Genomic DNA, 27,047 nt, shown 5'->3' with positions numbered 1-27,047 from the left:
GCTATCGGTGGCGCCGGTGGGTTCTATGTAAGCCAAATTGTTCGGGATGCGCCAAAGAGGGATGAGAGTCAAGTGACCGGGCGTATCGGCGGTGTGGACTGCATGGGTCATGATCCAACGCCCGAATTGCGACCATGGCATATTTATTGAATTTTTACCGAGTGTAGTAGGGCATCTGGTTGCACTTAATTGACCGCTACTTTTCCTTGGTGATTGGAGCTCGCTCTGGTGTGAGGAGCCATCTGAAAGATACGTTGATGTCTCACGGCTTGTAATCAAAGTCGAGGTGATCCAAATTGCTCTGTAAATCTAAAAACACCTATGGACGGCGGTAGACCGTAGTGATGTTGTATATTTTGTCAGCCCTCCGTTCGTATATGGTCGTCATGGCTTTTCTTTTTCATCCACTCTCCCAGGGCCGGTGGTTCACCTACACTTCCAGTCGGAGGATTACTTAGCCCGGGAAGCTCTTCACTTATTATTGATCCGAATCACCATCTTTAGCCTTCCAACCAAACCACGCAAGCACGATCATCCCTTTTAGAGCCGCTGCTGTCCAGAGAGCACCCATCATACCGACGGAGCTATGCGCCCAGAGTCCACCTAGGATTGTCCCGAACAACAGACAAACCACGGCGCCTGCTCGACGCAGCTCCTCGACATGAGCGATCACTTTGGGAGACAAGAAGTCCGAATGAGAAAAGAGATCGCAGTAGATACTCGTAAGAACGACGCTGGTAAGGCCGTTATAATTCAACACACGACTGGTCACTGCCTGTCCGCTGCTTTGGAATGCTACCAAAGCCAGGGGCACCAGTACCAACCAGCTCAGGGGCGCATCGCGGACCGGTCGATAGATGGTAACAATCAAGGCTGCGCCGATAATACAGATCAATTGCACAATGAATGATGCACATAGCACCCAACGTTGTCGCGGCGCAAAGGCACGGTGAAAAGCGGCGAAACAGAGGGATCCAAGACAAAAACTCGCAATGGAGATGCCGGACTTGATCCATCGGTCGTCGTCACTTCCAACCAGACCCAGCCCAAAATAGACGGTATTTCCGGTCTGCATACTGACGAAGGAGCCCCAGATAAAAACCGCCGAGCTGTCGAGCAGGCCAGTAATGATATAGCAAAACAGCAACAGCAAGTCTCCGTAGTGTGGATCGAGGTCATGCCGCAGATACCGTGACAGACGGCGCGACCGCGGCCGCTCACCACCTAACAACGCGTCGGTCTCGGTGGGTAACGAAGGCATGATTTGGGAAGAACAGTGAAGCTTTCACGGCAGTTTGGCAATATGTACCTGGAAATCACACCCGTCGTGCGGGGACTTTGCTTTTCGTTCCGCTCAACTCCCCGCACGGAGTCCAATTTCCATGCGTCATAGGTCCACCGAGTGGGGGTGAGGGGTCAGTCCACCGCATACTTGATCGCCGAGGCGAATTGTTAAGCTTTGACCTTACTCCAACTTGGAGGACGCGGAGTGGAACTCCCAATGAGAATTGTTGCAAACGCTCGATAATTCAAGGTTCACTGCCGGAGGTCTCCGGGAGGAAGTTGACGCGTCTCGAGTGGGGGAGATTAGGGAGGGATGGCGAGGCAAACGACCGGGCTAAAATGGGCGCGAGGGTTGCTAGTTCATTATCTTTCCCTGAACTCGACTTGACAAGGATCCTAGGATATCAGCATATCGGCATAACAGGATGCACGTCTTGTCAAAGCAGACGGCTGCCCTGGTGAATCTGGGGTTGCTTCTCGGCGCATTTGCTATCCCAGCTCCCGACCGTGCGGTCCAACAATTGCTGCAAGTGCCTCCCGGTAACTACCAGGAGGTGTTCGGTAGCCCGCCCTTTAGCCCGGGGCACCGCGACCCGTATGATCACAAGATAGATTCGGTCGGACAGGGTCGACAGCCGTTGCCGTTCCGAAACGGCGAAGGTGCGACTGTGGAGGGTCCGAGGAACAAGGACCGCGAGCGCCAGAATCCCGATCTGGTCCGGCCCCCAAGCACGGATCATGGCAGCATGTCAAACATGCGCTGGAGTTTTGCTGACTCGCATGTGCGCATCGAGGTAGGGACTTCGACTCGTGCCGCGGGAAACGGACTTGTCTGACCGGTACTGTAGGAAGGCGGATGGACACGACAGACCACGATCCGGGAGTTGCCCACGAGTCGTGAACTGGCAGGTGTCAACATGCGCCTGGATGAGGGTGTCATCCGCGAGCTGCACTGGCACACCGAAGCCGAATGGGCATACGTGCTTGCAGGTCGGGTACGGGTGAGTGGTGCGACCCTGATCATGCCAACTCCCGACTGACCTCAGTCTAGGTGACGGCCCTGGACCCTGACGGTGGCAGCTTCATGGACGATCTGGAGGCAGGAGATCTGTGGTACTTCCCGGCTGGCCACCCACATTCACTGCAAGGGTTAAGTCCCAATGGCACGGAGTTCCTTTTGATCTTTGACAACGGCCATTTCTCGGAGGAGTCGACCTTCCTCTTAACGGATTGGATGGGTGAGAACTACGTCCGTCACGTCTTGCACGCGACCCCCGCTAACAAGTTCTAGCTCACACCTCCAAGGCCGTGCTGGCCGAAAACTTCCGGTTGAAACCGGATGCGTTCAAGTCTATTCCTCCATCCGAGAAATACATCTTCCGGGGGTCGCTCCCGGGGCCTATCGAACACGAGAAACCTCGCGGATTTCGCCAGTCCAAGATTCGCTTCACCCACCGTATGCACGCCCAGGATCCCGTTCGCACGACGGGCGGGCGTGTCCGAATCACGGACTCCACCAATTTCCCCATCTCCTCTACGGTCGCTGCGGCCCACTTGGAGATCGAACCTGGCGCTCTGCGAGAAATGCACTGGCATCCCAACGCCGATGAATGGACTTACTTTAAAAAAGGTCGTGCCCGAGTCACCGTTTTTGCCGCCGAAGGAAATGCTCGCACCTTCGATTACATGGCTGGAGACGTCGGCATCGTTCCCCGTAATATGGGCCATTTCATCGAGAACCTGAGTGACGATGAGCCGCTGGAGGTTCTTGAAATTTTCCGCGCAGACAAATTCCAAGACTTCTCGTTGTTCCAGTGGCTTGGAGAGACGCCTCAACGAATGGTCGCCGATCATATTTTTGCCAATGACCCGGACGGAGCAGATGCATTCTTAAAGCAGATTGAGGGGGCTGAAAAGGATCCTATCAAAGACACTCGATAGAGTCGGGCTTTATGATCGAATTGCTGCCATAGTCGCCCATCCCTATTGTCTCCTTCAGGAACGCGGCTGTGTACCCGTACATTCTAGATTCAAATGGTTCGGCACCTATCAAATACTCTTCTGCGGTTTTGGAGTTTTTATGTCGGTCACTAAGGTTTCAGGGTAGAGTTGATAATCGGCAGAGTTAAAAGCTTGACAAGAGATCGCCAATATACGAAGCGAGACACATGCTTCGCTTTGCTAGGCTGTTTACTTTTTATCCTCCAGCTCACTTCCATGATTCCGTGCATCTTTCAAGTGATTGACGTTCAGTGTGTCCACTCCGTGTCTCTGGTCTCTCCGGCAGATGAAACAGATAATACTGGAGTGATAAAATATACATAGGAAGAGTTTTCGATAGGGCCTCGTTCAGCCTCGTTGACCTCCTGGTTAGCTGACCACCGGCCTTGTAGATAGTGTACTAGCTTTCGCCTCTTCTCTCGTGCTCTCTCCAAGATAAGGACCTTTCGCTTGACCCTTTGCCCTTCCTGGAGGAGTCAAGTATACTCTTCTTAGCCTCTGCCACCTCTGGCAGAACCCCTTTTTCGGGAAAGCAGGCAAAGTCGTTCAGGTTATCGGTCATAGGGCCACTCAAACGTATATCATGGCCGTGTTCTCCTTGCGAACGAATTCAAGCAAGCCCCGTAGATCGTTGTGCTTCGGCTGGACCACGACGAACACAGCAGGCTTACCATAGGGTACAACAACACGAGCTTTCTGGCCACCTTTGTATCTCCACCCGGACCACACGTGTGTATATGACTGGTTTTGGCCAAGAAAATAGACCTCGACACACTTACAGCCGGGGTCCAGCACGGCTGGAACGTACAAGTCAGACCCAAGGAGAAAGCTTTCGTGTCTGGTGGCCTTTGCTCCCACGTCATCGGGGTGGTAAATGACCGGCATTCTGACCAAGGACCATCCCAAATTCTTGCATTCGGTATCAAGGATTCTGCGCTGATATGCCGCTAAGCTGCGGAACATGCGGGCATTGTATGCGTAATAGGCATACGTCGATGAGTTGGTGTAGAATTGTGCGTTGACATGGGGAACATTCCCCTCGTGCGACCGGAAGACGACGCTAGAAACCGGGGAAAGCTCTCTCCAACGACCCAGAAGCTCAGCCGAACGGTTGACGACGCCATTGCTGTCCCATGTAGTCGTGTATCCGCCAATCTCTACGTGGCCATGTGCGTAGCCAGACAGACCCATATGGCCCATGACAGTCACGGCAGACTTGATTCCGTCATTGTGACCCCAGCTGGTGTTCTGGTCACCGGACCAGTACAGGTTCATGTACCGGTTGGCAGCCAGCGAGGAGGAGAGGTGGAAGATAAATGGAGATGCCATTCGTTGTGGAATTTTGGATCATGTAACCGCCTTCGGTGGCCTCCAAGAACAAGTTTCGGCGATACCCATCGCCGCATATCTCAGGGTCACCGCGCGAGGGTCGCGGAAATCAAAGTTTGCGTAGGCCGTGCTTTCCTGGGACGGGTCGAAGACCCGTGAAGTCGAGGTGATGTATTGAGGAGTAGCCGAATACGTGGTGCACCGGTCGCCGCCGGCAAAGTAGCTGTCGTCGTTCTCCAAACGGGTAGTGGGCTCGTCTCCACGGCCGACACCTTGGCACGTTGTGTCACTTGGCCGATTCACTGGCCGGTGCACTTGCTCCCGTCAATCTGCGTGATGTTGAAATTGCCGCTGGAGCTGACAACTTCATCGTTTCCAGCGCTCGCACTGAGAAAGGGCTGGTAAGGCACCGTCTCCTAGATCGCGTTTCTAACGTGCGTGACGGAAAGATGATTGGTACTTCCATCAACGGTAACGCGGAAGCTATTCGCTAAAACGGTACAAGATCAATCTCGGTCTCGTAAGTCGACCGATTCCTCTAAAAATAGGCGTCCTGTCACCAGCCACGGGCCAAGCACCCCCTGGGCCGTGCGCCACAGGAAAAAACAACTGGCATGCGCGTCTCATTCCCCAAGCCAAGAAGGACGCGTACAACAAGGAGGCCCTCTTAATCGTGTCCCGAGAATACCTTGAGACTGAACTCAACCTCATTTCTTCGGGTTCCCTTTCTCTACTTACAACAGGGCCCTGTCAGCCATCAAGATGCCGGCTTTGTACGCCCCGTTAGGAGAACGGGCTGTCGAGATGGCCCCGCATCTTATCAAACGCAGCGCCCTATCGGTCAACCACACGCAGGCCGTTACTCTTGGAGTGATGGCGGTGTATGTGGTTGTTATAGCGCTGCTATGGAATCTGCCATATGTGCGCTGGTCTCTTTGGCCCTTCAAGGTAAATGACACTTAACCCCAGATCTTTCCAGGTGGGCTGATCTAATGAACTAGATGTTGGTGATCGCATTTCACGAATTCGGCCACGCTAGTACCGCATGTTGCACAGGCGGAAGGGTTAAATCGATCTCGCTCGACCCACACGAAGGCGGAGTGACTCACATGCAAGGTGGAATCAGCGCCGTTACCCTCCCTGCGGGATATTTAGGGTCTTCCATCATTGGCGCCCTTTTAATCTTCGCCGGATTTGATATTGTTGCAAGCAAAGTCGCAAGCATTATCCTCGGCATCTGCTTCCTGTTGACGCTATGGTGGGCTCGCAAGGATTGGCTAACCATCATGACGATCCTTCTTGCCGTCGCTTTGCTTGTGGCTTGTTGGTTTATTGCGCATGGCGAGGCCTTGAGATGGGTAGTGGTGAGTTCATACCTATACATTGCGAAGACACCCTCTAATCCTCCTCAAATAGCTCTTCATCGGTGTTATGTCTGCTCTTTACAGTGTCTGGGATATTGTAAGTGTCCGTTGGCCTCATATAGTAAATCGAGTCTGACAATGCCACCAACACAGTGTGATGATCTGATCCTTCGCAAGGTGAATACTTCGGATGCCAGCGTCTTTGCCAGCAAGTACGGCGGTTCCTCTCAGTGCTGGGGTCTGATTTGGTCTATCATTTCCCTTGTGTTCATGGCAGTTGGCATCATAGGTGGAATTGCGGTATTCCATGAGTCGTTCAGTCAGCAGCAGGATGATTCCAAGCATTTCATTCCTACATAATGACTACTAGGTAGATATCTAAACGTTGCTATTAATGACCATAATGAAACGATACCCTTCGTAGTCTATTTGGCGGATTGAATTGATGATCGATATTCGTTCAGTCGAATCTGCCAGAAAATGGCCAGTAATCCACCTAGTTACAGTGGTTTTGAGGTACACAGCCCTCAACATACAAGAGGACTAGAATAGATTGCCGGCCCGCCCAAGCCACTTTTCTCCTTTTCTGCGCAAAAAAGGCACAGAAATCTAGAAATCCGATGGAGATCACCTTTACAGAGCGGCAATTGATTGTGCAACGAATTCAACGGTTATATTCTTCCAAGAGACACATTATGGTACACATCATTTGGACCTTATATTGAATAACGGGTCCCTAACAGACACCAACATTCCGTGTTAATGTATGAACTGAACACGGGAGGTGCTCATTCACTCGAAGCCGGATTGGCCATATAGTAATCCAGGTTGTGGCTGGAGTCGGGATTTCCGGCCCATGTCCTAAAAGAAAAGAGAATAATTAGCATGTCAGGAGACTGAGTAAAAAGACAGTGATACATACGGGAATGCATGGGAGGGTCCACTGCCACCAAAGACCGCGAAAGTGAGAATAAATACGCAAACTTGGGTGCCACCATCGAGAGCAGCGGACACTATATAGTTGTATTTGTTGAAAAGATGAAGGTGATACCTGCGAAGCCACCACTATGCCGCAAACCTGAGAATGAAATACATCAGGATCGATGCATTAATGCCGACGAAGAGCCATCCCATGTACTAGAGGATGATGGACATATTAATATAGAAGAAGATGCGATGGGGCCAAAATTTATTGGCAAGCCAAAATGGTGTTGAGAAATGAAGGGTAGATGATCAGACGAAAAGAAGATGGACAGATAATTAATGGTAAATTCTGATAATCTTTTCTGCTCGTTCTCAGGGGGATATTTATATCCTACCCCTGAGAACTGTTTTCTAAGAGAAATGCATACAAAAGTGTTCTCCTACACCGCTACCCAGTGTCCATGAGAGAATTCCCCTGAAAAGAAGCAAAGAAGGATATAGATGAGGAACCTGCATATACGGGCGCCCAGTTTCAATAACCTCATGGGCCTAGCTGACCAATCAGCAGCCATCGGGGCAGAGAGATGCCGACCGATGTTGGCGCCTTAGGGTGAGGGCTCCAATTTCCAACACTTTATACCAAATGTGTCGAGCGACATCGAGAGGACAAGCGTGTCCAGAGACTGAATCGGTTTCCCTCTGAACTTGGTGATCCCGTACAAGCTTGGCTCGATACGAAAAGTATGTTCCATCTCTACACCCTTGACTTGAAACAATCATTTACTAACGTTTTACAAAGAGAGCTTCATTCTCCATCGTGCAGTGATGTCGGAGCCGTGCGAAGGATCTATGAAGCTAGTCCACCACCTAGTCGGAACTTATCCCGAATTCTTGGAGGTCCGTTGACCAGCAGGACACACTCCGCTCGCTATCGCCTACGGCCTTCGTCGCTGTCAGTCTACAGATATTTTGATCAAAAGCGGGGCCAATCGAGAAACTTTGGACCGGAAAGGCAAAAGCCTTCTCCATTTACTTTTCGTGCCTTTCCAACCCCAGATGAAGACGGATTTCAACGATGTCTCTTCTTTGGTGGATCTACTAGATCGATCGCTTGTTTCCAACATGTTGCTCTAGCGTGCCGGGTATCATGATTCATGGAAACCCTTAGCCTAGTGCTTAGAGTCATGCCGGCCACTTGAATGTGGTCCCAAGGTAGCATTAGGAGAAATGCATAGCACCATGGCCCTCATTCTAGAATTGGCTAAGCCTATCGCTTACAAAGCTCTCGAGCTTCTGGATGGGTCGGGGAATACACCCTAGTACCAGGCAGTCACGACTGGCTTCTCGGACCTTCTGGACCAGATGCTATCCTGTCGTGATGCCCTCTTGTACCAAGAGAACGCCTCTGGTAGCACTGTGTTCGAACTTGCTAAGGATGCATGGCCAGACGAAATGGCGCTGAGTGCTCCCCAGCCCAATGGACCGGAATTCGTGCGCTTTATTCACCTTTAGACGAAGGAAAAACCACATCCATCACCGCAATTGTTTTACCACCGAATTTCTCAGACTCACAAATGTCGACGTCCTCCGTGGGAAGGATGGCGTATGTGCCCAGCAGATTCTCACCGTTAGCTTGGCGTATAATGACGCGCGCAAATGACTTGGCACGATCTGTGCCTGTGGTTCGGTCACTGCTCCCAGTCTGACTGCGCCGGTCATTCTTAAGAACATCAAGATAGACCCGGTCTTGGCCGATGCAGAGAGACGACCAGTGGTGTTCGGCGTTGGACTTCTGTGCGTCGACCATATTCCCTCGCTCAGCAACGACAATATTTGCACGGAACATTTCTGCGGTCATTGGCTTGCTGATTGCAATCCCTCGCGTGGCGTGGACGGCGGTGGCTTGGGTTATGTGGTGGATAGCTGATTGTTTTGAAACGATCGGCCTAGTAGGCTCATTAGATGAAATATGGGAGCGCTGGCCATTTTCATGACTGGCCTTAGTCCTGAAGAGCTTGCGCATTCGACCCCCGCAAGTATTGCTCGGTTGTGGTGGCTGAAACTGGCCAGTGGATTGGGAAGAGCACCGGGCGAGGGTGCAGGGCACACCTAAAATCTCAGAGAAAAAGGTTTTCGTTAGATTTGAGAAATGGGATTGTGTGGATGTCCCTTCCTTGTAGCTACTGCTTGTGTCAGATTTTGACGTAGTTACCAGACTCGTTTTCGCCCAGTCAAGAGGAATTTCCAGGCTAATTTGCCCCTTTGAAGCTGGCGGAGCGCATGAGACGCGAACGATGTCGTGAGCAGGATCAACCGTCCGATCGTATGACACGAGAAGGCTTTCGCGTTCCGGATCAACCGTCGGAAGAATATGTGCCATCCGCGGATACGTCTGCTCATCCAGCCCCTTTCCAGTCTTCTCGTGAACTAGACACCATGTCTGATCCCATGCTAATCCTTCACTGTTGACTTCCCAAGACTTGCTTGCGGGGATTTTAAAGGCACCACAGCCTCTGATTGGGAACACTGCCAAACTCTCGATATAGAAACGAGGTGCGATAAGCACGCTGCCTTTTAGAGAAGAGGCTGGCAATGCAACCGGTGGGACGCTCTCCACGTAAATCTCTTTGATGAATTGGATTAGAGACTGGACATCTCTGAGATTGGTCATTGCACCCAGGCTGATACGAAGAACCCCCGTGGGTCGCCCGTCTAACACATCATGGTCATCGCCGCAACGCAAGCCTGCCGCATAATGACGGCTAAGAGCGGCAGCGCTCCAGCCAAGAGATGAGGCCGTGCCGCCTGGGTTACAGACGGACCCAGAACGCAGGTGGATATTCCGTGCCGCTGCCAGTCTCTCGATATCGGTTTTAGGGATCCACTCGCCTCGACTGTTCTTTAAATTGAACGCGACAATTGGGCCTTGTAACGCGAGATTGCCATAGCCTGATTGATAGATCCGGCAAACGTTTGTGCGATTGTAATGTCTCAACGAAGAGAGACTGTCATAAACCTGCTTGGCAAGCAACCCGGTATGGGCGGAGATATTGGCCATTGAACCGTAAATACGCTTGTGCGTATCCAAGGCGGCACCTAATGCAATAATGTTGTGAAAGGGAAGAGTGCCATCTTCAAGCTGCTCGTGAATGGAGGTTTCCTTCTTTGCATGCCATTGTGCTCCTGATGCTAACACCATATCCACAGTGCCTCCACCAAAAAACTTGCGCCTCTCAAAGGCCCGGGCGGCGCTTTTCCGAACAATCAACGCACCTAGGTCGGGAAAGCCAAATATCTTGTAGAAGCTGAGCGCGACAAAGTCGGGCGCTAAGTCATTCACTTCTAGTGGTGCCGTTGACACATATGAGGCGGCATCCAGTAGGCTGAAGATATTGCCTCCGCCCGCACTAGCAGCGCTGCGGATCTGCTTACACCAACGGACGGGAAGACGTCGGCCGTTTAGATTAGACTGTGCCGGAAAGGCAAGCAGCTTGGGCGTTCTCGGTTGTTCGGGGCCAAATTCTGAGATCCACGCGTCCACTTCAACATCTCGAAAGCACTCGTAACCCATATTGGCGATCTCCCGCACCCCAACAAGACTGGTATGGGAGTCGATATGGTACCCATACCAGAAGCCCCGAGGATCCAAATCCCGGAACGATTCGGCGACTAGCTTGATAGCACCGGTGGCATTGGCCACAAAAACCAGATCGTACTCATCTGGGTCCGCATTGAAAAATTGAAGGGCTCGGAGTCGCACATCTTCCGTCCGCTTCGTAGATCGTTGTGAGGATTGAGACATGGAATGGGGGTTCCCGTATAAATTGGACATCATGTCTTGCGAGAATGACCCAATCAGAGACTTGGCATAGAGCGTTGTTCCAGCGTGATCAAGATAGATGGTCTCTGAATCCATTTTAGGTTGATAGTCAGCATAGACATCGCGTTACGAGATAAAAGAAGTCATACCATTGAGCAGAGGGTACTCCATCTTGCGAATGGTCTCCAAGTCGGTGCAATAACCCTCGCCATATCTGGCATCATCGCCTTTCTCGACAAAAGATTCCGTCATAATGGAAATAGGTGGAGGTTTGAAGGAAAAAAGGCTCTTGACGGTGTTGGAAATCCCCCTACGGCAAAAAGCCTACATACAGGTGCCGTGGATTGTCTTAGACTTATCCTCAACACACCCCCTAAGATCTGACACGGGATGCGGTACCTTCGGTCTTTCAGATGGTTCTGTGGCTTTCACCCCCCTCTTTTTGTACAGGGATGATTCAACTAGCTTGCATGTTCTGACCAGTGGACCCCTAAATGCGTTGTTCTCTTGTCGGTTTCGAACCAGGGCCACCGTGAGAACAGCCTCCGGACATGCTACCATGTTGGAAATCCCCCTACGGCAAAACGCCTACATGTAGGTGCCGTGGATCGTCTTAGACTTATCCTCAACAGACGGTTCATCAGATGGCCATATGATTATGCGCGGAAGATATCAAGTGTTGGAGGTACGAGTAATATTTATACTGTCATGGAAAGACGAGGTAGGTTGTCACAAATACCCAGAGCTTCGAATTCAACATGGAAGTTCCGTTCTGCCATCTGTCACCGTTTTTCCTCTCTCTCTCTCTCTCTCTTGAATTTCTTATCTTTCTTATTACTAGGGGTCAGCTATTACGTTACAGTGGTCGCTGATCTCTCCGGAAGGGTAGTAGGATTAAATATTTGCTCTTTGGACGGCCCTACCGCATAGGGACCCTAAGGCATTTATTTTTCTGTAATCTTATCTTATCTTCACCCACCTAGATGGTTGGGTGGGCGGGCCGCTTATGAATTACGTTATGGGCCTCCCAAATGTAACATGACCTTGCCCCCGGGGGGCGGGGGATGGGCGGGACACCGACGGACACCCGAGGTCGGGAATTAGTAGGGAAAAGATCGTTAGTCAACCACTTTTCTCGTCATCCGCGGTAACCATTCATTACCGGAGCGGTCACGGCTGACAGACAGACCTCACGACACTTGTTATTTGCCGTTTACACAAAGATTTGCGAGCAGGCCGGATCGCAAAATAAATGACAGCGATGATGAAGAGCTTCGCCGACCTTCCAATTCTTAACACACATACTGTCGGTGATAATAGATTGGGTTAGATAGAGGGGGGATATGGAGGTTACGAGATTGTTCTATTAGCGATTGGTTTCGTTTGAGTGCGGAACCTTGCAAACAGGAATTGTTTCTCTATCTCGCAAAAAGGGAAGGATGTAAACCGATTGTGGGTATTCAGGCATTCTCACGGATCGAGCAGATCGTGATCATTCAATAATCGCGAGAAATAATAGTTGTACAATTAAGCCAGATAATCCAATTGAAATTCAGATAATCGCCAACAAAAGTTTCCTAGCAGGGTTACTTTGATTCTTAGCTCTGTGGCAGAATAATCCTGAACCCAACCTCTAAGCTAAGCCTATTTGAGGCATTAGGTCGCGCAATCTTGCAAACATCAACCCGCAGGAGATCAGCCATAGAGTTTTGATCTCAGTTTCTACTTCCTGCAGGTTGCTGATAGATTAATGTCATTATTATGGCCACATCATCAGGGTATATATCACGTTTTGAACGTGTTTCGCTTACCGCGCCGAACGCATCATACAATAAATTATGGCCCCCATCCACCAGGGTTGGCATTTTCGCGATGCTGGAAGTATTCTGTCTCTAAATTGGGTATAAAAGCTCATTTGCATACAATAGTGAACGCTCCCCTAGTTTTGCGGTCGGTCCAAGTTCAAGTTCTACCCCATAAGGACTCCGTCGGATCTAAGGAAAAAAATACCAACTTTTGATCTATCACGTCATATTCCTTTATATCACCTTCCTTATTGTCCTTGGTAACGTTGCAATAACTTTAAGCGGCCGAGATACCCCGCGTGCAACTAACCAATCACTAAGAGATTGCGGATCGTACCGCTAGGGATCTACAAGTAGTTGCGTAGTCTTATTCTTACATTATTAGTAACGATCGTAATTGCGACCGTTCTCCGACTTGCACCGTCCTAGTGATAGATAAATACTTATCTACGCGACCACCCGCCATAAAGTTTCCTTAGCCAAGTATCTTCTAAGAGCCAGCTCTCTTTATCTTAAAAAATGCGCTTCTTGGTTCCATTTACGCTACTGGTCGCCACGGCCGTGGCTTTGCAGAGCCCTCACCGAAAAGCCGCATCGTTGAAACAACGCGCGAAAAGATTCATTAAAAGAGATGCTCAACCTGTTCAGACCAGCCACCAATATTTGAACAACGAGACAGAGCGTGAGTCATCCGAAGGATAGCCCTAATACTCTTCGGGATTTGAAGATAGAATGGCTAACATCCGTCTACAGAATTCCTGGTCGACGGAAAAGATTTCCCGGAAGTCCCCTTCGACATTGGTGAGAGTTATTCTGGGCTTCTCCCTAATACACCCCACGGGGATTCAAGCCTATTCTTTTGGTTTTTCCCATCTAGCAACCCAGATGCGAAAAATGAGGTATGAGACGGTCCTAATCCGCAAAAATGATGTTCACTGATTGATCTCTCAGATCACAATCTGGCTGAATGGAGGGCCTGGATGCAGCTCACTCGATGGACTTCTACAAGAAAATGGCCCCTTTCTTTGGCAATCCGGAACGCATGCGCCCGTTCGAAACCCTTACTCATGGACGAATCTGACAAATGTCGTGTACATTGACCAACCTGCTGGTACAGGATTTTCTCCTGGACCCTCTACCGTTCAGAATGAGATCGATGTCTCAAATCAGTTCAATGATTTCTGGAAGAGATTTATTCAAACCTTCAGTATGCAAGGATACAAGGTGTATATCACTGGAGAGAGCTATGCAGGCCAATATATTCCTTATCTGGCTTCAGGGATGCTGGATCGCAAAGACACTACTTACTTTAACTTGAAGGGCATCCAAATCAATGACCCATCTATCAATGAGGATAACGTGATGATGTACGGTCAGTTTGAATTCGAAATGTGACACTACCCGCCACTGATTGTTTTGACTCTATAGCTCCTGCGGTTGCCGCTTTGAATCACTTTTCTACCGTGTTTTCATTGAACGATACCTTCATGGAAGAGATCAATAATCGCGCTGAGGAATGCGGATATAACAAATTCCTTAACGAAGCGCTGACATTCCCCCCACCCCAGGATTTTCCGACTGCTCCAGATCCAAATCAGGAGGGATGTGATGTCTGGGATCAGATCGTCAAGGCTGCGACTTACATCAATCCATGCTTCAATATGTATCATCTGACGGACTTCTGTCCATTCCTGTGGGATGAGATGGGCTTCCCTTCCCTGGCGGGAGGCCCGAACGACTACTTCAACCAGTCCGCTGTTCAGAAGGCATTGCATGTTCCGCCGACAAACTATGCAGTTTGTGGAGGTGAAATCTTCCCATATGGAGACGGGTCAGTTCCAAGCGCTCTTGGCCCGCTCCCGAGTGTCATCGAGCGAACAAACAATGTGTTGATTGGTCACGGCTGGTATGATTATCTATTATTTTTGAATGGATCCTTAGCCACAATCCAGAGCATGACTTGGAACGGTGCCCAGGGATTCGAAAAGCCGGCCCTTGAAGAACCGCTTTTCGTCCCTTATACTCATGCACTGGATGAGATCGCCAATGGAAATGCACAAATCCCATTTACGGCTGATGCGGGAGCTGGTATACTAGGCACCGCCCATACTGAGCGTGGCTTAACGTTCAGCACAGTGTATGGATCTGGACATGGTAAGTGACTCCCCACAGTCCTCACCTCTCGCTGCCCTTGTCTTGTGCCAGGCGATTCCTTTCTCTGACTATTAATTCTTCTAGAAATCCCTCAATACGTTCCTGGTGCTGCATATCGACAGCTTGAATTCCTACTAGGCCGGATCAAGAGCCTTCAGCAGAAGGGGCCTTTCACCACCCAATGAGACCATGGACAAAGGGAAACCATCTGAGCATTTGACTTGAGTTTAATCAAGCGAATAGACAGAAACTCAGTAACTCAATCTTATACGGTTTTATCTGAATCCTATTTCTAGTACAGCGTAGGTAGCTCTCGTGTCTAGTCACGGCCTCTTCGGTTCGAGATTGGAACCTTGTATGCATATTTTGATTGAATTTACTCAAAAGTGACAGCCGAATAGCGAAAGAAAATACAGCAGTTCGGATATATTATGACGTTCTTTCATGTATTCACTAAAAATGAGTGTTGTAGCATGCGCTGAGAATGTCATTTCCGGAGGCCAAAGGAGACTAAATGAACCGCATTTCGAGTGAATCGGTAGGCCTTACTTAGCCCTAAGGAGATTTACTTGCGCGCAATAATTTCAGTCAACGGTTCCAAGCTTCTAAATAGCATTTGTGTGCACTTCGTACTCCCGGTGAAGTCGGACGTAATTGTCGCTTTTCTCTCACGTCAACCAGGAAAGTTTCCTGTAAAATTTGTTTGGGATATATCCCAGTTACCCCACACTCTGGCTGGGCTAACCGGGTCCATAAATGTATCTCAGATGTCCACTGCGCATTTTTCCTTCAGGAGTAGCATCTCCAATGTCTTTACTCAAAGCTTTGACGCACCATCTACATTATGTCCCCACGGAGCATATCGCGGGGCGTAGTTTCCTTTCGTCGTATCATGCGGCCCAGTAATCCGATAATTATCCAAGTATTTGCCTGCCTGGCACTCTAAATCTTTTGTTATGGCCGCCCACATAGTCGTGGCTGCTACTTATTCCGGGCTCTTCCAGTAGTTTGACAAAACATCATTCTTGGCGCAGTTGGCCTTCTGTTCGTCCGAGACATAGCGCAGTAATCCAGTCTAGATTCCACCAAAGTGCAAACTAAAGGCATACAGAACATGAGACCATGAGACCCATAACGTCTTTTGATTTCATTGGCAGCTCAGAGAAGAGCTGTTTTGCTTTGGCCGTATGCTTCCTAAGGCTCGTATACACCTATAAGAGTGATATTGTCAAAGTTGACGCTCGAGACTCGATGGGCACTAGGCCCTATAATGGCAATATGAGAATTGAAATTCGGCATGAACTAGTCCAGTAGCAAAGGTTTAAGTAGATAGAACAGAAGTAGTGAGCGAGGCAATTGCTTCCAAACTTCGTTTCAAACCTGTCGGCTGTTCGGCCCTCTGGACATGCCATCACTCCGGCAGTTGCAACTAGAATGCTTAGTCTGACTTTTTGAGCTAATATCTTTGGCACTTGTGTGAACGGAGGAAAGAGAATTAAGATTAAGGGGCAAGAAAGTGGCTCGAGCGCAATCAGAAATGTTGCCTAAGGAGCGTTTCATTTTTTCAACATCGCGGGCCGTAAGGTAAAGTGTACCACCGGGCTAGTATAGCGCGTGTGTCGTGCTTACACCTAAGCCGGAGGAGCAGCCAGTGACCAGTAGACTAACCACACACACAAAGGCTTTCTAACGCCTACAGTCCAGCTATCCCCTTGGAGGTCTATATCTACGCTTTCCGTCTTTTTCTCTACCAAATCTATCTATCTTCGGCTAGTTTCAATGGTAGTCACGGTGGGAGCAGCCTTGGAGTCTAAGTGGATTCAACTGGCGACAATAATGCGTGGGACTGGCTCGTTGATACCGCGTTCGGCGACTTTCAGGGCTCTAATCCAGCTAACATTTACCTCGTGAGCCGCTACAGCAACTGGACCGCCACTAGCGATAAACGAGATGGTGGGTTTACTTTCAGCCCGAGGGCTTTCCGTGGAGAGCCCGATGTTTCGCTGATCAACATGTTATGGTGGCAAAAGGATGAACCCCAGTCACGTCATATTCACCAATGGCGAGTATGATCCGTGGAGAGGACATTCCGTCACCAAACAAGATACGAACTACGATTCTCCCAAGAGCGAAATTGTCCAGGATGTGCCCAAGTGTGACACTGCCCCTGAGAAAGGGACAGCCTTTGGATTGGTTTATCCTGGCCGGATTCACTGCTCAGACTGGATTTACAGCAGGGAAGGATGAATAACAACTCTTAGCTTCGGTATCTTGCGGTCGATCTGTTCAGCTCTGCTTTAGATTCCTGGCTGCCTTGTTTTAACACGCAGGAAATACCTCGGCTTTGAGACTGCGATCCTTCGAAGTGAGAGATGTCAATTTACCACTGAAATAAGGTCCGTCAGCGAGCCCTTGTTTCTCCTTTCGTATTTCGTATGTTAAACGGGGTACTGACGAATCATATTTGTTGTAACACAGAATGTCGACCCTTAACTTTCTATAACGCTTCAGCAGCAGCTTACGCCTATTAACATCAACAATCAATTAGTCTAATTGTCCGATACACGGGCTAGAAGACCACACACAGTCATCACTAGAGCAATACAAGTTTTTCTCGGATAAATATTTTATTTTCTCAGGCTACGTTTTCGTGTACACTCAAAATGCCAAGGGACTGATTGTTCTTGCCATCCGTTTATGAGTCTATAGCATTTTCTGCCCGCTTAATTTCCAGGGTTAATGACTTTTAATCTGTTCAGCCCAATTCTAAAGATAATAGCTATACCGGAACCTTCCTAAGGCAAGTGCTGGCTTCTCAACCGTTACCTTATGCTTGTGGGTTGTGGCTAATCAAGTACGGCGATGAAGCGTTGGACGGAGTGGTTTCATCCAGTTCAGCCTAATTGCCTCGTAATCGGGGACCTTTCGCTTCTGTCGCGTTATTAATCGTAAGTCTTCCAGGGCCGCCTAGAAACGATACTTGTGGTCTATGGAATCCATTTTGAATCCGCATTCGAAGACTCGCCCGGAGGCAATTAAACCCAGTGAATTCATCTGAGCATTTTCCCCAGTGTGTAAATCATAGCAAGTAATTATCTTACTTTATAGTAACCCGGGAACATCATGTTAGTACTGATGCCAGCTCGGATTCATTGCGAGACTTTGGCGGCGCGATCGGTGAGCGCTTGGGACCGTTTCAGTGCGAGTAATGGCTATGACAAGCGATGGAGGTCTTAGAATGTTCCAATTATTTATATTTAAAGAGAACATTCTAAAAGAATTCTAGTGAATCTGAGGAGAGCCTGACAGGCATTGATTGTCGACCGTCCATCGAGCCACTGGTTTTTGCGTCCATTTTCGAAATGCCTAGAGGCATAGTGAGCATGAAAGATTGATATAAAATCTCGCGTCTCTTTACAGCCAAATATTACGATAATGCCAAGCTGCTGAGATGCGTACAGTCTCGATTTTAGGGATGGTGTGAAGATGTGGGTCGTGTCGCCTGGCTTAATTTGCTCAGGAAAGGAATTTGAGGACTAAATCCCTTCTATTTGTTAAAGTTTGCGCGCTATCTAGGTCTTGGCCGTCGCTCTTCAATCCTCTTTCGTCGAGGTAGATGCCTGGAATGTTAGCCGTTTCCGGCGTCATGTACCCGCGATGAGCCTGGTGCAAGGCGCGCTTCATTCCACACAATTGGCCTCAATAAGTGCGTGCAAAAGTACAAGTTAGTCAGCAGACATGATCTGCATGCTCTATTTCCTACCAACGTAGGGGTTTGTTTGCGGAGTATGAACCTGCACGCCCCGTCATTGGCCTCTTAACATGGTTTTATGGGACCTCAAGTCGTTCTATCCCAGGTTCAATCCGAAACGGTGCTTCTCTCTTGTCATAAATCAAGTAGCGGGGGCAGACATATTTCCTCCCTGCCCTTGCCAGACCCGCTAGCTTTAACGAGGCTTGAATTTCATGCTAACTATGGGAATCATGAATTTTAAGGGCTACAGAGCCCTTCAGCTTGTTGTTGCAGCTTTTTTCACTTGCCTTTTGTTCTTTTTCTTCTCTGGAAGTTCTGAAGATATACATTGGCCTCAGGGCTCGTTACATCTTCCTTGCAATGTCGTGGATGACAAGTGTCTTGCTCACGTTCAGAACGAAACCCTCGGAGTTCGTATCTATATGCTATGCTCTTTCATTTGCAGTCTTGAAATTGACTTTCTACAGTTCGAACATGTTTACGCGATAGGATTCAAAGGGCGGACCGACAAACGTGACTTTCTAACCCTGGCAGCCTCGGTAACAGGGTTCAAAGTTGAATGGATTGAGGGAGTAAAGCCAGGTGGTTTGCTACAGAAGGCCATGCCGAATGTATGTTTCCATAATACGGCTCAAGGGATCTGTCACTCATTACTGTCAACACAGGGAGTGAACCTTGAAGACACCGAGCCTAGCATTATTGCGGCCTGGCGTGCGCATATGAACGCATTAATCAGGTAAAGATTTGACCGAAATCTGGGAGCCAGAATAACTAGCACTAATGTTCTCATCGTTAGTGTTATTGAAAATGACCATTCCACGGCCCTGATTTTCGAAGATGACGCTGACTGGGATGTGAACATTAAGTCCCAACTACGCGAGTTCGCCCGCGGACTACACGCCCTACAAAGCAATGACAAAGTATCCAAGGAAGCACCTTACGGAACCAACTGGGATGTTCTTTGGATCGGAGGATGTGGCACCGGCCCAGACAAGAATCAAACCAGGTTCTATGTAATTCCCGATGATCCAACGAACCCACCTTCCCAGGCACAAAGCACGCTCGGTGGGCCTCTCCGGGCTTGGACCGAGAAATTCCCGCAAGACTCCACGCGGTTTATCTTTAGGGCTGAATCCGGTCTCTGTACAATTGGCTACGCGATCACGCGCAGAGGAGCACAAAAGATCCTTGCTGCTCTTTCCATCGATCATCTCGGACAACCATTCGATAACGCTTTGAGTACATTATGTGGCGGTGTGGGCGATCGTCAACGGATCGAATGCTATGCGCCATTCCCTCAACTGTTCAATACTCACCGTCGAGCTGGTTCCTCGTCTCGAGACTCGCAAATTGTGACAAATGGCGATGAATCATGGCACGACGAGCAGTCATTCGCTCTAGTATATAGCACCAAGCGCAATATCCATCGGTTAGTTGCTGGTGAGGAGACTGTTTACTCGCAATATAGTGATATGCCGTGGTCACAAGAAGAGCTGTACATGAAACAATTCGTTCATCCCAAGGGGTATCTGGTGACTTAGTCCGTTGTTTCTCAAGCCGACCCCAGTGCCAAGTACAATAGTACAAGTTGTAACCTACCAACCTTTCACCTTTCCAAAACGGCCTCCAAACCTCAAAGTCAGATTGGACAGGTGGACCTCGCGTCAGCTGTCAGGGGCCACTGGCCCTTAGGGATATTATTTTTAGAACACAACCAATTCAGCTCTTTCGGGGAGTCTCGCCGTTAGAAAGCTAGAAAACCACCTCCAGCTGACATAACCTCCGCGCTATATCTACCCAAATATTATCATGTCCTAATATATGGACCTTTCCAAATAGGAAGTGTCTGAGTCATCAACGCGCTAGTCTAAGCGCAACATTTTGGATGGTCGCTGATCAGCCCTCCAATGTGACTTAAGTCCCATCAGTCGCAGTGGATGGGGGTTAGTATCATATTCCCGAGTCCATGACTACTCAAGAGAGCTACTGGACGATCTTGCCAGATCTCTACACTAGAGTCTCCAATTCGGGCTGTTTGCATAGAAGCTCCAACACGGTTCTAATGATCCTGACTGCATTATGACAATGACTCATTTTTTTGGCTACCAGCCAATAGAATACAGCTGAGCAGGGGTTATCGAGACTGTAGCAAAAATTTGATTAGTGTGTTTCAGGCTGAGGTTCGGGGATCAATATGTGAGAGTATAGCGGTGTATCTGATTTTAAATATTGCTGCATCATTCGCCCCAGTGAGATCGCACTCGGAAACAGTCCTTCACAAAGTATTCGGATAATGGATTCATACCTTCTCATGGTGCCCGATATTAATTCCCGTTGGGTAGACCAAACCAAATCCGCCGTGGTTGTCCGGGTGCGGCCAGTTGCGGGGGCCCGACCGCGCACTATCACACCAAATTGAAGGGTAAATTGAAATGTGGAAGGTGGCCCGACTCTAGTCGGTCCCAGAAGCTACTTTTGCATTACCAGTGAAAGTGGTGCCGCCATGAGAAGAAAGTAGGACACCCCTAAGCTCATATTCAGACTGGAATCGCCTCGCGCGCAATAGTCTACGAAGTCATCACCCGTATTGAGAAATGAGTTGGATCCCAAAATAATATATCTTGCTTCTAGTGTCTGAAAAGGGCCTTGTATTACGATGACGCATATCACTATATATGTAGGCTGTGATAATAATTTGACGGACAGTGGGCACTGAAAAGATAGAAGGAAAGGATTTAGTTGTGTTGAAGTTAACAGTCTGTTTGTATACTGCCTTTGATCCATAGCTAGGCCATAGAACATGTAGAGCCAAGATGACCCCCAGGAAGACTAGTCCCCAAGTTTTCGTTCAAGCTTTGAAAACCCTATTCGATGGGTGTTGTTTCAACGACTCAAAATCATTATTGTCACCAAAGGCTTTCGTCGAAAGCCAGGATACAACCTCCTCAGTGCACGGATCAACATAGATCGTCCACAAATATGACACGTAGACCAGTATCAGATAAAACAGGGGCATCGCGAATGCAAAATTGAAAGCTCCGCCCCGCCCATAAAACATAGGCTTTTCTTCCTTGTCCTCAGGATGCAACCCGTTCATCAGGAACGAGTGTCGGTAGAGAACCCAAGTCAGCAACGTGCGAATGAGGGTATTGTGGAGCAAGTATATTGGGAAGGAAATACGACCGAGGAAGTTCATGAATGGATGCGCGAGGAGACGACGAGCATGACACGAGAAAAATACGCCGAAAACAAAGATAGTCGTTCCTAGTGACACGACGTATCGATTGACTTCACCACCGTTGGGGACTAGTGATAGCCCAGCTGCATCAATGGCACGGCTCCATATCGTCCATCTGGGATTTTCCTCGGGGAATGAGGCGAGGAAGAGACCGAAAAGCATCATGAGTGCTGATATGGGCCAGGGAATGAGAGAGCCGGCGGTGTTTCCGTAATCGGTGTTTAATTCGGCTAGGAAAATTCCTGCGTAAACATTCATTTCCATGAGAGCTGTGATTTTACTGTAGTCAGTGATATTTCAGGATGAACAAATTTGATCAGGAACGCACCTTGTCCACCGGACCAAGAAAAGAGATAAAGGAAAATAAGGATTATTTTTGTATACTTCGGTCGAGTATATGCTGTTCCCAAGAGCGTCACATAGACCAATATAGACCCTTTCAGGAAGAACGGAATCGTCCAGTATGTGTGATCGTATTCCGACCCACCATTATGCCAGAAAAGTATCAGGTTTCGAAGCAACCCATCGATGGCACCACAAAATGTCGGTCCCGGCGTAGGGGTACCGGATCCTCTGATCCAACCGGAGTCGACTTGGCTCGCGAATCTAAATCCGTTGAGCTGACAAATAAACCATACCATGAGCACGGCAGCGTTTGTTGGTATAATCAGCCTGCCTATGCGAGTGAACGTGTTCCGGGAAAGACTCGACAAGGCAAATGTAGAGTCCCCATTGCGAATGTGTTTCCTCGAGTTAAATGAATTCACGTATCCGGTTATAACAAAGAAGAGAGCAACGGCAAGACGACCGGCAACCACGAGTCGAAGGAATGGGTACTGGAAAAGATAAACAGAGCCATTTTCTGAAATTGCAGGCGAATTTAGCCAGGGTGCGAAGCATGAGCATAAGTGGTAGGTCACGACTGTTAGAGCTGCGACCCCGCGGAGACCCTAGATATTGAATGAGTTGAGGTAGGAAATCAGGGATGAGAATCTCACGTCGATCCAATTATCAGCTCGTTTTTGAGGCGTCATCTTTCGTCCGTCAGGACAAGTAACGAGAAAGTGAGAGATAGATGAATGGTATAAACATTTGGTCATAATTCCTTTCAACGGGAATTAAATTATTCGCAGATTGTTGGATTTCCGAAAGCAAAAGGTAGTATACTTCCCGCCCGCCCAATGCGGCTGAAATTGTCAGGCTCGAATCCACATCAAAATGCACCGAAAACGGAACGAACATGACAGAAGAACTCTTCCAGAAAACATGCTCCTAAATGTTACAACTCAACATGGAAGGTATAATGTAGTATTAACGAAGATACGAAACTGAAGCAGAAACTAAGTCTGGTCGCGCACAGCTAAACACACTCTTGAGGGCACTGCTAGTCCCAATCAGCTTACTCCAGTTTCCCTGGCAGAACCGGTCACCGCCTTCCGAGCTTATGTATTACTCCTACATAGGGGGCGGTAAGTCTGCTAACACGCTAGTGCCGCGTCACCTAACCAAAACAACCTACTATCTTTTTTTACCAATATCTCAATCAATATGCGTTCTTTTGGAACAAAAATCAGTGGAAATCGCGCGCGAAATGCAGAGCTTTCACCTACTACGCGTTCTGCTATATTATACGCGCTTAAATTAGGTGTATCACCTTCTAAAATCGCGCAAGACCATTATGTGTCTCGCTATACGGTCTACAACACTAAAGCTCGCTTCCAATAATATGGTTTAATTAAATCAAAGCCTAGAATTAGTCGCCCACCAAAATTTAGCGCTCAAACTAAGCGCTATATCTTTCGTTTAGCTCGCAAACACCCTCGGTGGAGCTACAAAGCTATTATCGCAAATACCCCTAATTCCCTATCACGATCGACTATACGAAAGATTCTAAAGCACTACGGTCTTAAGAAATGGAAGTCAAAAAAGCGTATTCCATTAAAGCCTAAGACTGCGCAAAAAAGACGCGAATTTTATCGTGAATGGGCTAGTTTTAATCGATGGGAAGACCTTATTTTTTCCGACGAATGTTTGGTCCAACGTAGATCGAATTCACCTATTTAATTTATCTTTCGATTCCAAAATGAGGCCTTCCGAGCTGATTTTATCAACTTAGAAAGCCATAGACAAGATATTGCGCAAATGATTTAGGGTGAAATTTAGATTAGCGGCCGATCAAAATTAGTTATTATGGAGCGCGACCTAGATGCTCCACGAAACGGATACTCCGCTATTTTATATACCGACGCGCTTGACGAAGCTCTAGCTCTAATCTATAAGCCTGGAATTATATTTTAGCAAGACAACGCGGGAATTTATACCGCTTATCATACTCAAGAGTGGTTTCAAAATCGAGATATCTATGTTATTGAATGGCCGCCGCACTCGCCTGATTTAAACCCAATTGAGGTCGTCTGGGCACTTTTAAAAAAAGAGCTATTAAATCGATACCCTGGAATAGCGAATGGGCGACGTCGACAGGTTGATTGGGAGTATTTTCGGGCAGCATTGATTGATTTATGGAACTATATCGATCAAGCTAGTATTGATAGCCTAATTCGGTCAATGCCGCGTAGGATTGAGGCTGTGCGGGCTGTGCGAGGTTGGTATACACGATATTAGTCTTAAAAAAAATGGCAGGCTTTTCTGTATAAGATATATTAAAAAATATAAACAATTTTATTAAATTTTGGTTAAAATATATATATTTAGTTAACTATACTGGGTTAATTACATAAATAGTGGGGAATCTCGGGTGTTAGCAGACTTATTACCTATGAGTGTATACGTCACACTAGAGATCGGCAACGATAGAAAAATGAGAGATTAATATTCCATCGAATCTACGTCCATGCTTTTCAAATAATTCGACACACTCCTACGTCACTATCCCTTAAGTTTCAGCAATCAAGTGATATACAGTCTTAATGTTCTTGAATCTGAGCCAAAGATATTCAATTTTCAAAATTTGGCCAAAGCTCGCTAGATCTAGCTCGTCGTGATCATACTGTCCTAGATAGACGCATTCCAGAGAATCCCAATATTCCAATGACCGTAAGTCGTAAACAATTTTTGGACTGCTTGGGCAGCTGCAGATCATTTGACCCTTTAGCGAACACAAGCCTGAAATTAGCAAAATGACCATCGTCTCGTACGGTGGACCACCTGATGGACGGGTTGATGTGGCGAGTTTGGCCTAGATAATCCCGTATAGCGCAAAACACATTCTGTTAACAAAAGGGCTACAAGAAGACAAAGGAGACGTGGAACATAGGAATGTTCAACTTACGAAGCTTATCTGCTTATTTTCTGAGAATTCTTGAGGAGATATTATATCATTCTTTCGAGAACAATTTTCTATAGGGAACACAAGGCAATCTCGACAGAAATAGGAAGGAGCTGGTATGGTTACATATTCACATTCCGACTAGGCCGGTTCAGTTTTCAATACCTTCATTCGGGCGTGGCAATTTAGATAGAAAGAGATGCCGAAACATCCTGATGCCTTAACAATAGGACAATGACGGTATCATTCTTCAACATATTTCTTGGCCTTTGGGTTAAGGGTGGACGATTTCAATCTCAGCCGTGCTATCTTGCAACTTTCTCCGAACAGACATCGGCACTTCAATCTTCTCGCGCATATTCCAATTTTATTCCACTTTTGGTCGTATGTTTCATCCCAACTATAGCTCGCAAAGTCCTTCCTAGTTCTCTCTAAACCAATTTTAATCTGGAAACCTATCCATAAGCGTGAAGCCATTACCGCAGCATAATCCCGAACAATATTGTGGTACTGTCACGTATGCGTCTAAGCATCGTTCTCTGGAAATACCTAGTTCTAAGAGATATAGAGTGGCTCAATCTATAGATTCAGCAACCACTTACTCCACCTACCCCGGTGCATTAGAAAGATGCCTACGTTTATACACTATGAGTCTAGGAAGATAACAAAGTCAATGCTATCATGTTTATAATTAGCTAGGTTGCTATAGCCGGTATTTCAACCGCTAGCGCCTATTATCTCGCTATCAAGAGGGCTATTGCGTACTAATCCTTAGAGAGGACGTGGTCGTAGATAGGCTGCGATGCATATGGGAGGTTGCACACATAAATTCTAGAGATATGTTCAGGGAAATGAACATGAACGGTTTCCCACACTTGTATATATTTATTGGGGAATTATACTATATCTCGTGGAAAACTTGGTCAACTCTCGGAAATATACATAGCACTGCTGGTCCTGTTAGCTTTGTGGGTTGCTACTATCTCGTCCTCTACAGGTCATCATTATATTAGCCAGGATGCGGCAACAACATATAACCATAATTTGTGTTTTTAAGATAGATCAAGTTATATGAAAATTTAGCGGTCGGTAGCATCTAAAATTGTGTATTAGAAATTATTTAACGCATTAGTTGTGGTATAATGGCCTTCTAAAATGGGCCAATTTTAGCTCCTAGAGCCTAATAGAATTTAACCTATCGTAAATCGTATACTTATGGAGCATTTTGTAGACCGGGCAATCAATGGCTCTAGGTGCAAGACAAACATAGGAATGATCGGGTATGACGATGAACCCCGGTCCTAATAGCTCGTTTTTCTTACATTCCGAAAGTAAGGATTGACAGTATACCCGGATCTCCTGGGAGATGCTAGGGGTGCAGTATCTACAGGAAGCCCAATGTCAAGGTATACAGCCACACGATCACCGCTCGGCAATATTAACCCGCTCTAGTCCGATGGAGGACGATCGCACCGCACTTCCCCTCTATGACACGCGTCTTGCGCATTCGGGCAGAGATCGCCATTATGCCGTTGCCCATCTGCCTCTCCCTCCTATTCGGTAGGTGTTTGGGGTTTGCGCAGTTAGTGGTAATGGACGTTAGGCCCGTGGCTGGTAATTCGTAGCGTAGGCTAAACTATCTTATAAAAACCAAACTAAGCTTCTAATGTTTTTTTTTATACTGTTGATTAGAGAAGGACATAGAACTGGACGGTGTCTTGAAAATGGATTATCAACATTGAGAACAATTTTACTTAGCCCTAGATACAGGATGTAGTGTGAGAAAGCAAAATAAAGAGAGATTCGTCGCGTTCAGGACAGCCCAGGGACCCTATATAGATCACTATATTCTGTATCTTCCCTTAATGGTGTGTGCCTTATATATATTCCTCACAATTAGATAATATGCTCCTCGGATTTCAATTTAAGCTTCTGTGGATGGCGCCTATCTGGACTTGAGACATATATACTGACCATGGGAGCTACACTAGTTTGCTTCAGCGTTGGGTGCTTCTTCAGTTATTCTGTGACCCGGGATATCTTAATGCAACCCATGAGTGTTCTCGAAAGAACGTCTAGGAAGTATAT

The 27,047-nt window shown here is 47.7% G+C and overlaps 9 protein-coding genes across 9 annotated transcripts; 4 read left to right on the top strand and 5 right to left on the bottom strand.

The window, feature by feature from the left end:
• Positions 1 to 478: 478 nt before the first annotated feature.
• Positions 479 to 1,261, bottom strand: N7498_000051 (YoaK family protein; the record flags this gene model as incomplete). Its single annotated transcript, XM_058447114.1, has 1 exon — positions 479 to 1,261. One exon carries the CDS (start codon positions 1,259 to 1,261, stop codon positions 479 to 481), a length of 783 nt encoding a protein of 260 aa, XP_058312525.1.
• A 448-nt stretch (positions 1,262 to 1,709) lies between these two features.
• N7498_000050 (Oxalate decarboxylase OxdC) lies at positions 1,710 to 3,225 on the top strand (the record flags this gene model as incomplete). Its single annotated transcript, XM_058447113.1, has 4 exons — positions 1,710 to 2,078; positions 2,133 to 2,285; positions 2,336 to 2,522; positions 2,576 to 3,225. 4 exons carry the CDS (start codon positions 1,710 to 1,712, stop codon positions 3,223 to 3,225), a joined length of 1,359 nt encoding a protein of 452 aa, XP_058312524.1.
• Positions 3,226 to 3,855: 630 nt separating this feature from the next.
• On the bottom strand, positions 3,856 to 4,614 carry N7498_000049 (uncharacterized protein; the record flags this gene model as incomplete). Its single annotated transcript, XM_058447112.1, has 1 exon — positions 3,856 to 4,614. The coding sequence occupies one exon, from the start codon at positions 4,612 to 4,614 to the stop codon at positions 3,856 to 3,858; it is 759 nt and encodes a 252-aa protein (XP_058312523.1).
• An 18-nt stretch (positions 4,615 to 4,632) lies between these two features.
• Positions 4,633 to 5,080, bottom strand: N7498_000048 (uncharacterized protein; the record flags this gene model as incomplete). The annotated part of the gene is made up of 2 exons (XM_058447111.1): positions 4,633 to 4,886; positions 4,918 to 5,080. The coding sequence occupies 2 exons, from the start codon at positions 5,078 to 5,080 to the stop codon at positions 4,633 to 4,635; spliced, it is 417 nt and encodes a 138-aa protein (XP_058312522.1).
• A 296-nt stretch (positions 5,081 to 5,376) lies between these two features.
• Positions 5,377 to 6,338, top strand: N7498_000047 (M50 family metallopeptidase; the record flags this gene model as incomplete). Its single annotated transcript, XM_058447110.1, has 4 exons — positions 5,377 to 5,562; positions 5,616 to 5,978; positions 6,031 to 6,075; positions 6,132 to 6,338. The coding sequence occupies 4 exons, from the start codon at positions 5,377 to 5,379 to the stop codon at positions 6,336 to 6,338; spliced, it is 801 nt and encodes a 266-aa protein (XP_058312521.1).
• Positions 6,339 to 8,400: 2,062 nt separating this feature from the next.
• On the bottom strand, positions 8,401 to 10,974 carry N7498_000046 (uncharacterized protein; the record flags this gene model as incomplete). Its single annotated transcript, XM_058447109.1, has 2 exons — positions 8,401 to 10,808; positions 10,872 to 10,974. 2 exons carry the CDS (start codon positions 10,972 to 10,974, stop codon positions 8,401 to 8,403), a joined length of 2,511 nt encoding a protein of 836 aa, XP_058312520.1.
• A 2,072-nt stretch (positions 10,975 to 13,046) lies between these two features.
• Positions 13,047 to 14,866, top strand: cpdS (uncharacterized protein; the record flags this gene model as incomplete). The annotated part of the gene is made up of 5 exons (XM_058447108.1): positions 13,047 to 13,209; positions 13,281 to 13,426; positions 13,479 to 13,899; positions 13,956 to 14,681; positions 14,766 to 14,866. 5 exons carry the CDS (start codon positions 13,047 to 13,049, stop codon positions 14,864 to 14,866), a joined length of 1,557 nt encoding a protein of 518 aa, XP_058312519.1.
• Positions 14,867 to 18,795: 3,929 nt separating this feature from the next.
• On the top strand, positions 18,796 to 19,976 carry N7498_000044 (uncharacterized protein; the record flags this gene model as incomplete). The annotated part of the gene is made up of 4 exons (XM_058447107.1): positions 18,796 to 18,824; positions 18,881 to 19,046; positions 19,101 to 19,171; positions 19,232 to 19,976. 4 exons carry the CDS (start codon positions 18,796 to 18,798, stop codon positions 19,974 to 19,976), a joined length of 1,011 nt encoding a protein of 336 aa, XP_058312518.1.
• Positions 19,977 to 21,283: 1,307 nt separating this feature from the next.
• On the bottom strand, positions 21,284 to 22,707 carry N7498_000043 (acyltransferase family protein; the record flags this gene model as incomplete). The annotated part of the gene is made up of 3 exons (XM_058447106.1): positions 21,284 to 21,942; positions 22,002 to 22,623; positions 22,672 to 22,707. The coding sequence occupies 3 exons, from the start codon at positions 22,705 to 22,707 to the stop codon at positions 21,284 to 21,286; spliced, it is 1,317 nt and encodes a 438-aa protein (XP_058312517.1).
• Positions 22,708 to 27,047: the final 4,340 nt, after the last annotated feature.

This window comes from Penicillium cinerascens (genome assembly GCF_028974065.1).
Source record: "Penicillium cinerascens strain IBT 15544 chromosome Unknown contig_16_segment0_segment0, whole genome shotgun sequence".
Lineage (NCBI taxonomy): Eukaryota > Fungi > Ascomycota > Eurotiomycetes > Eurotiales > Aspergillaceae > Penicillium > Penicillium cinerascens.
The sequence above is the reverse complement of the archived record's forward strand: the minus strand, read 5'-3'. Positions and strand labels throughout refer to the sequence as shown.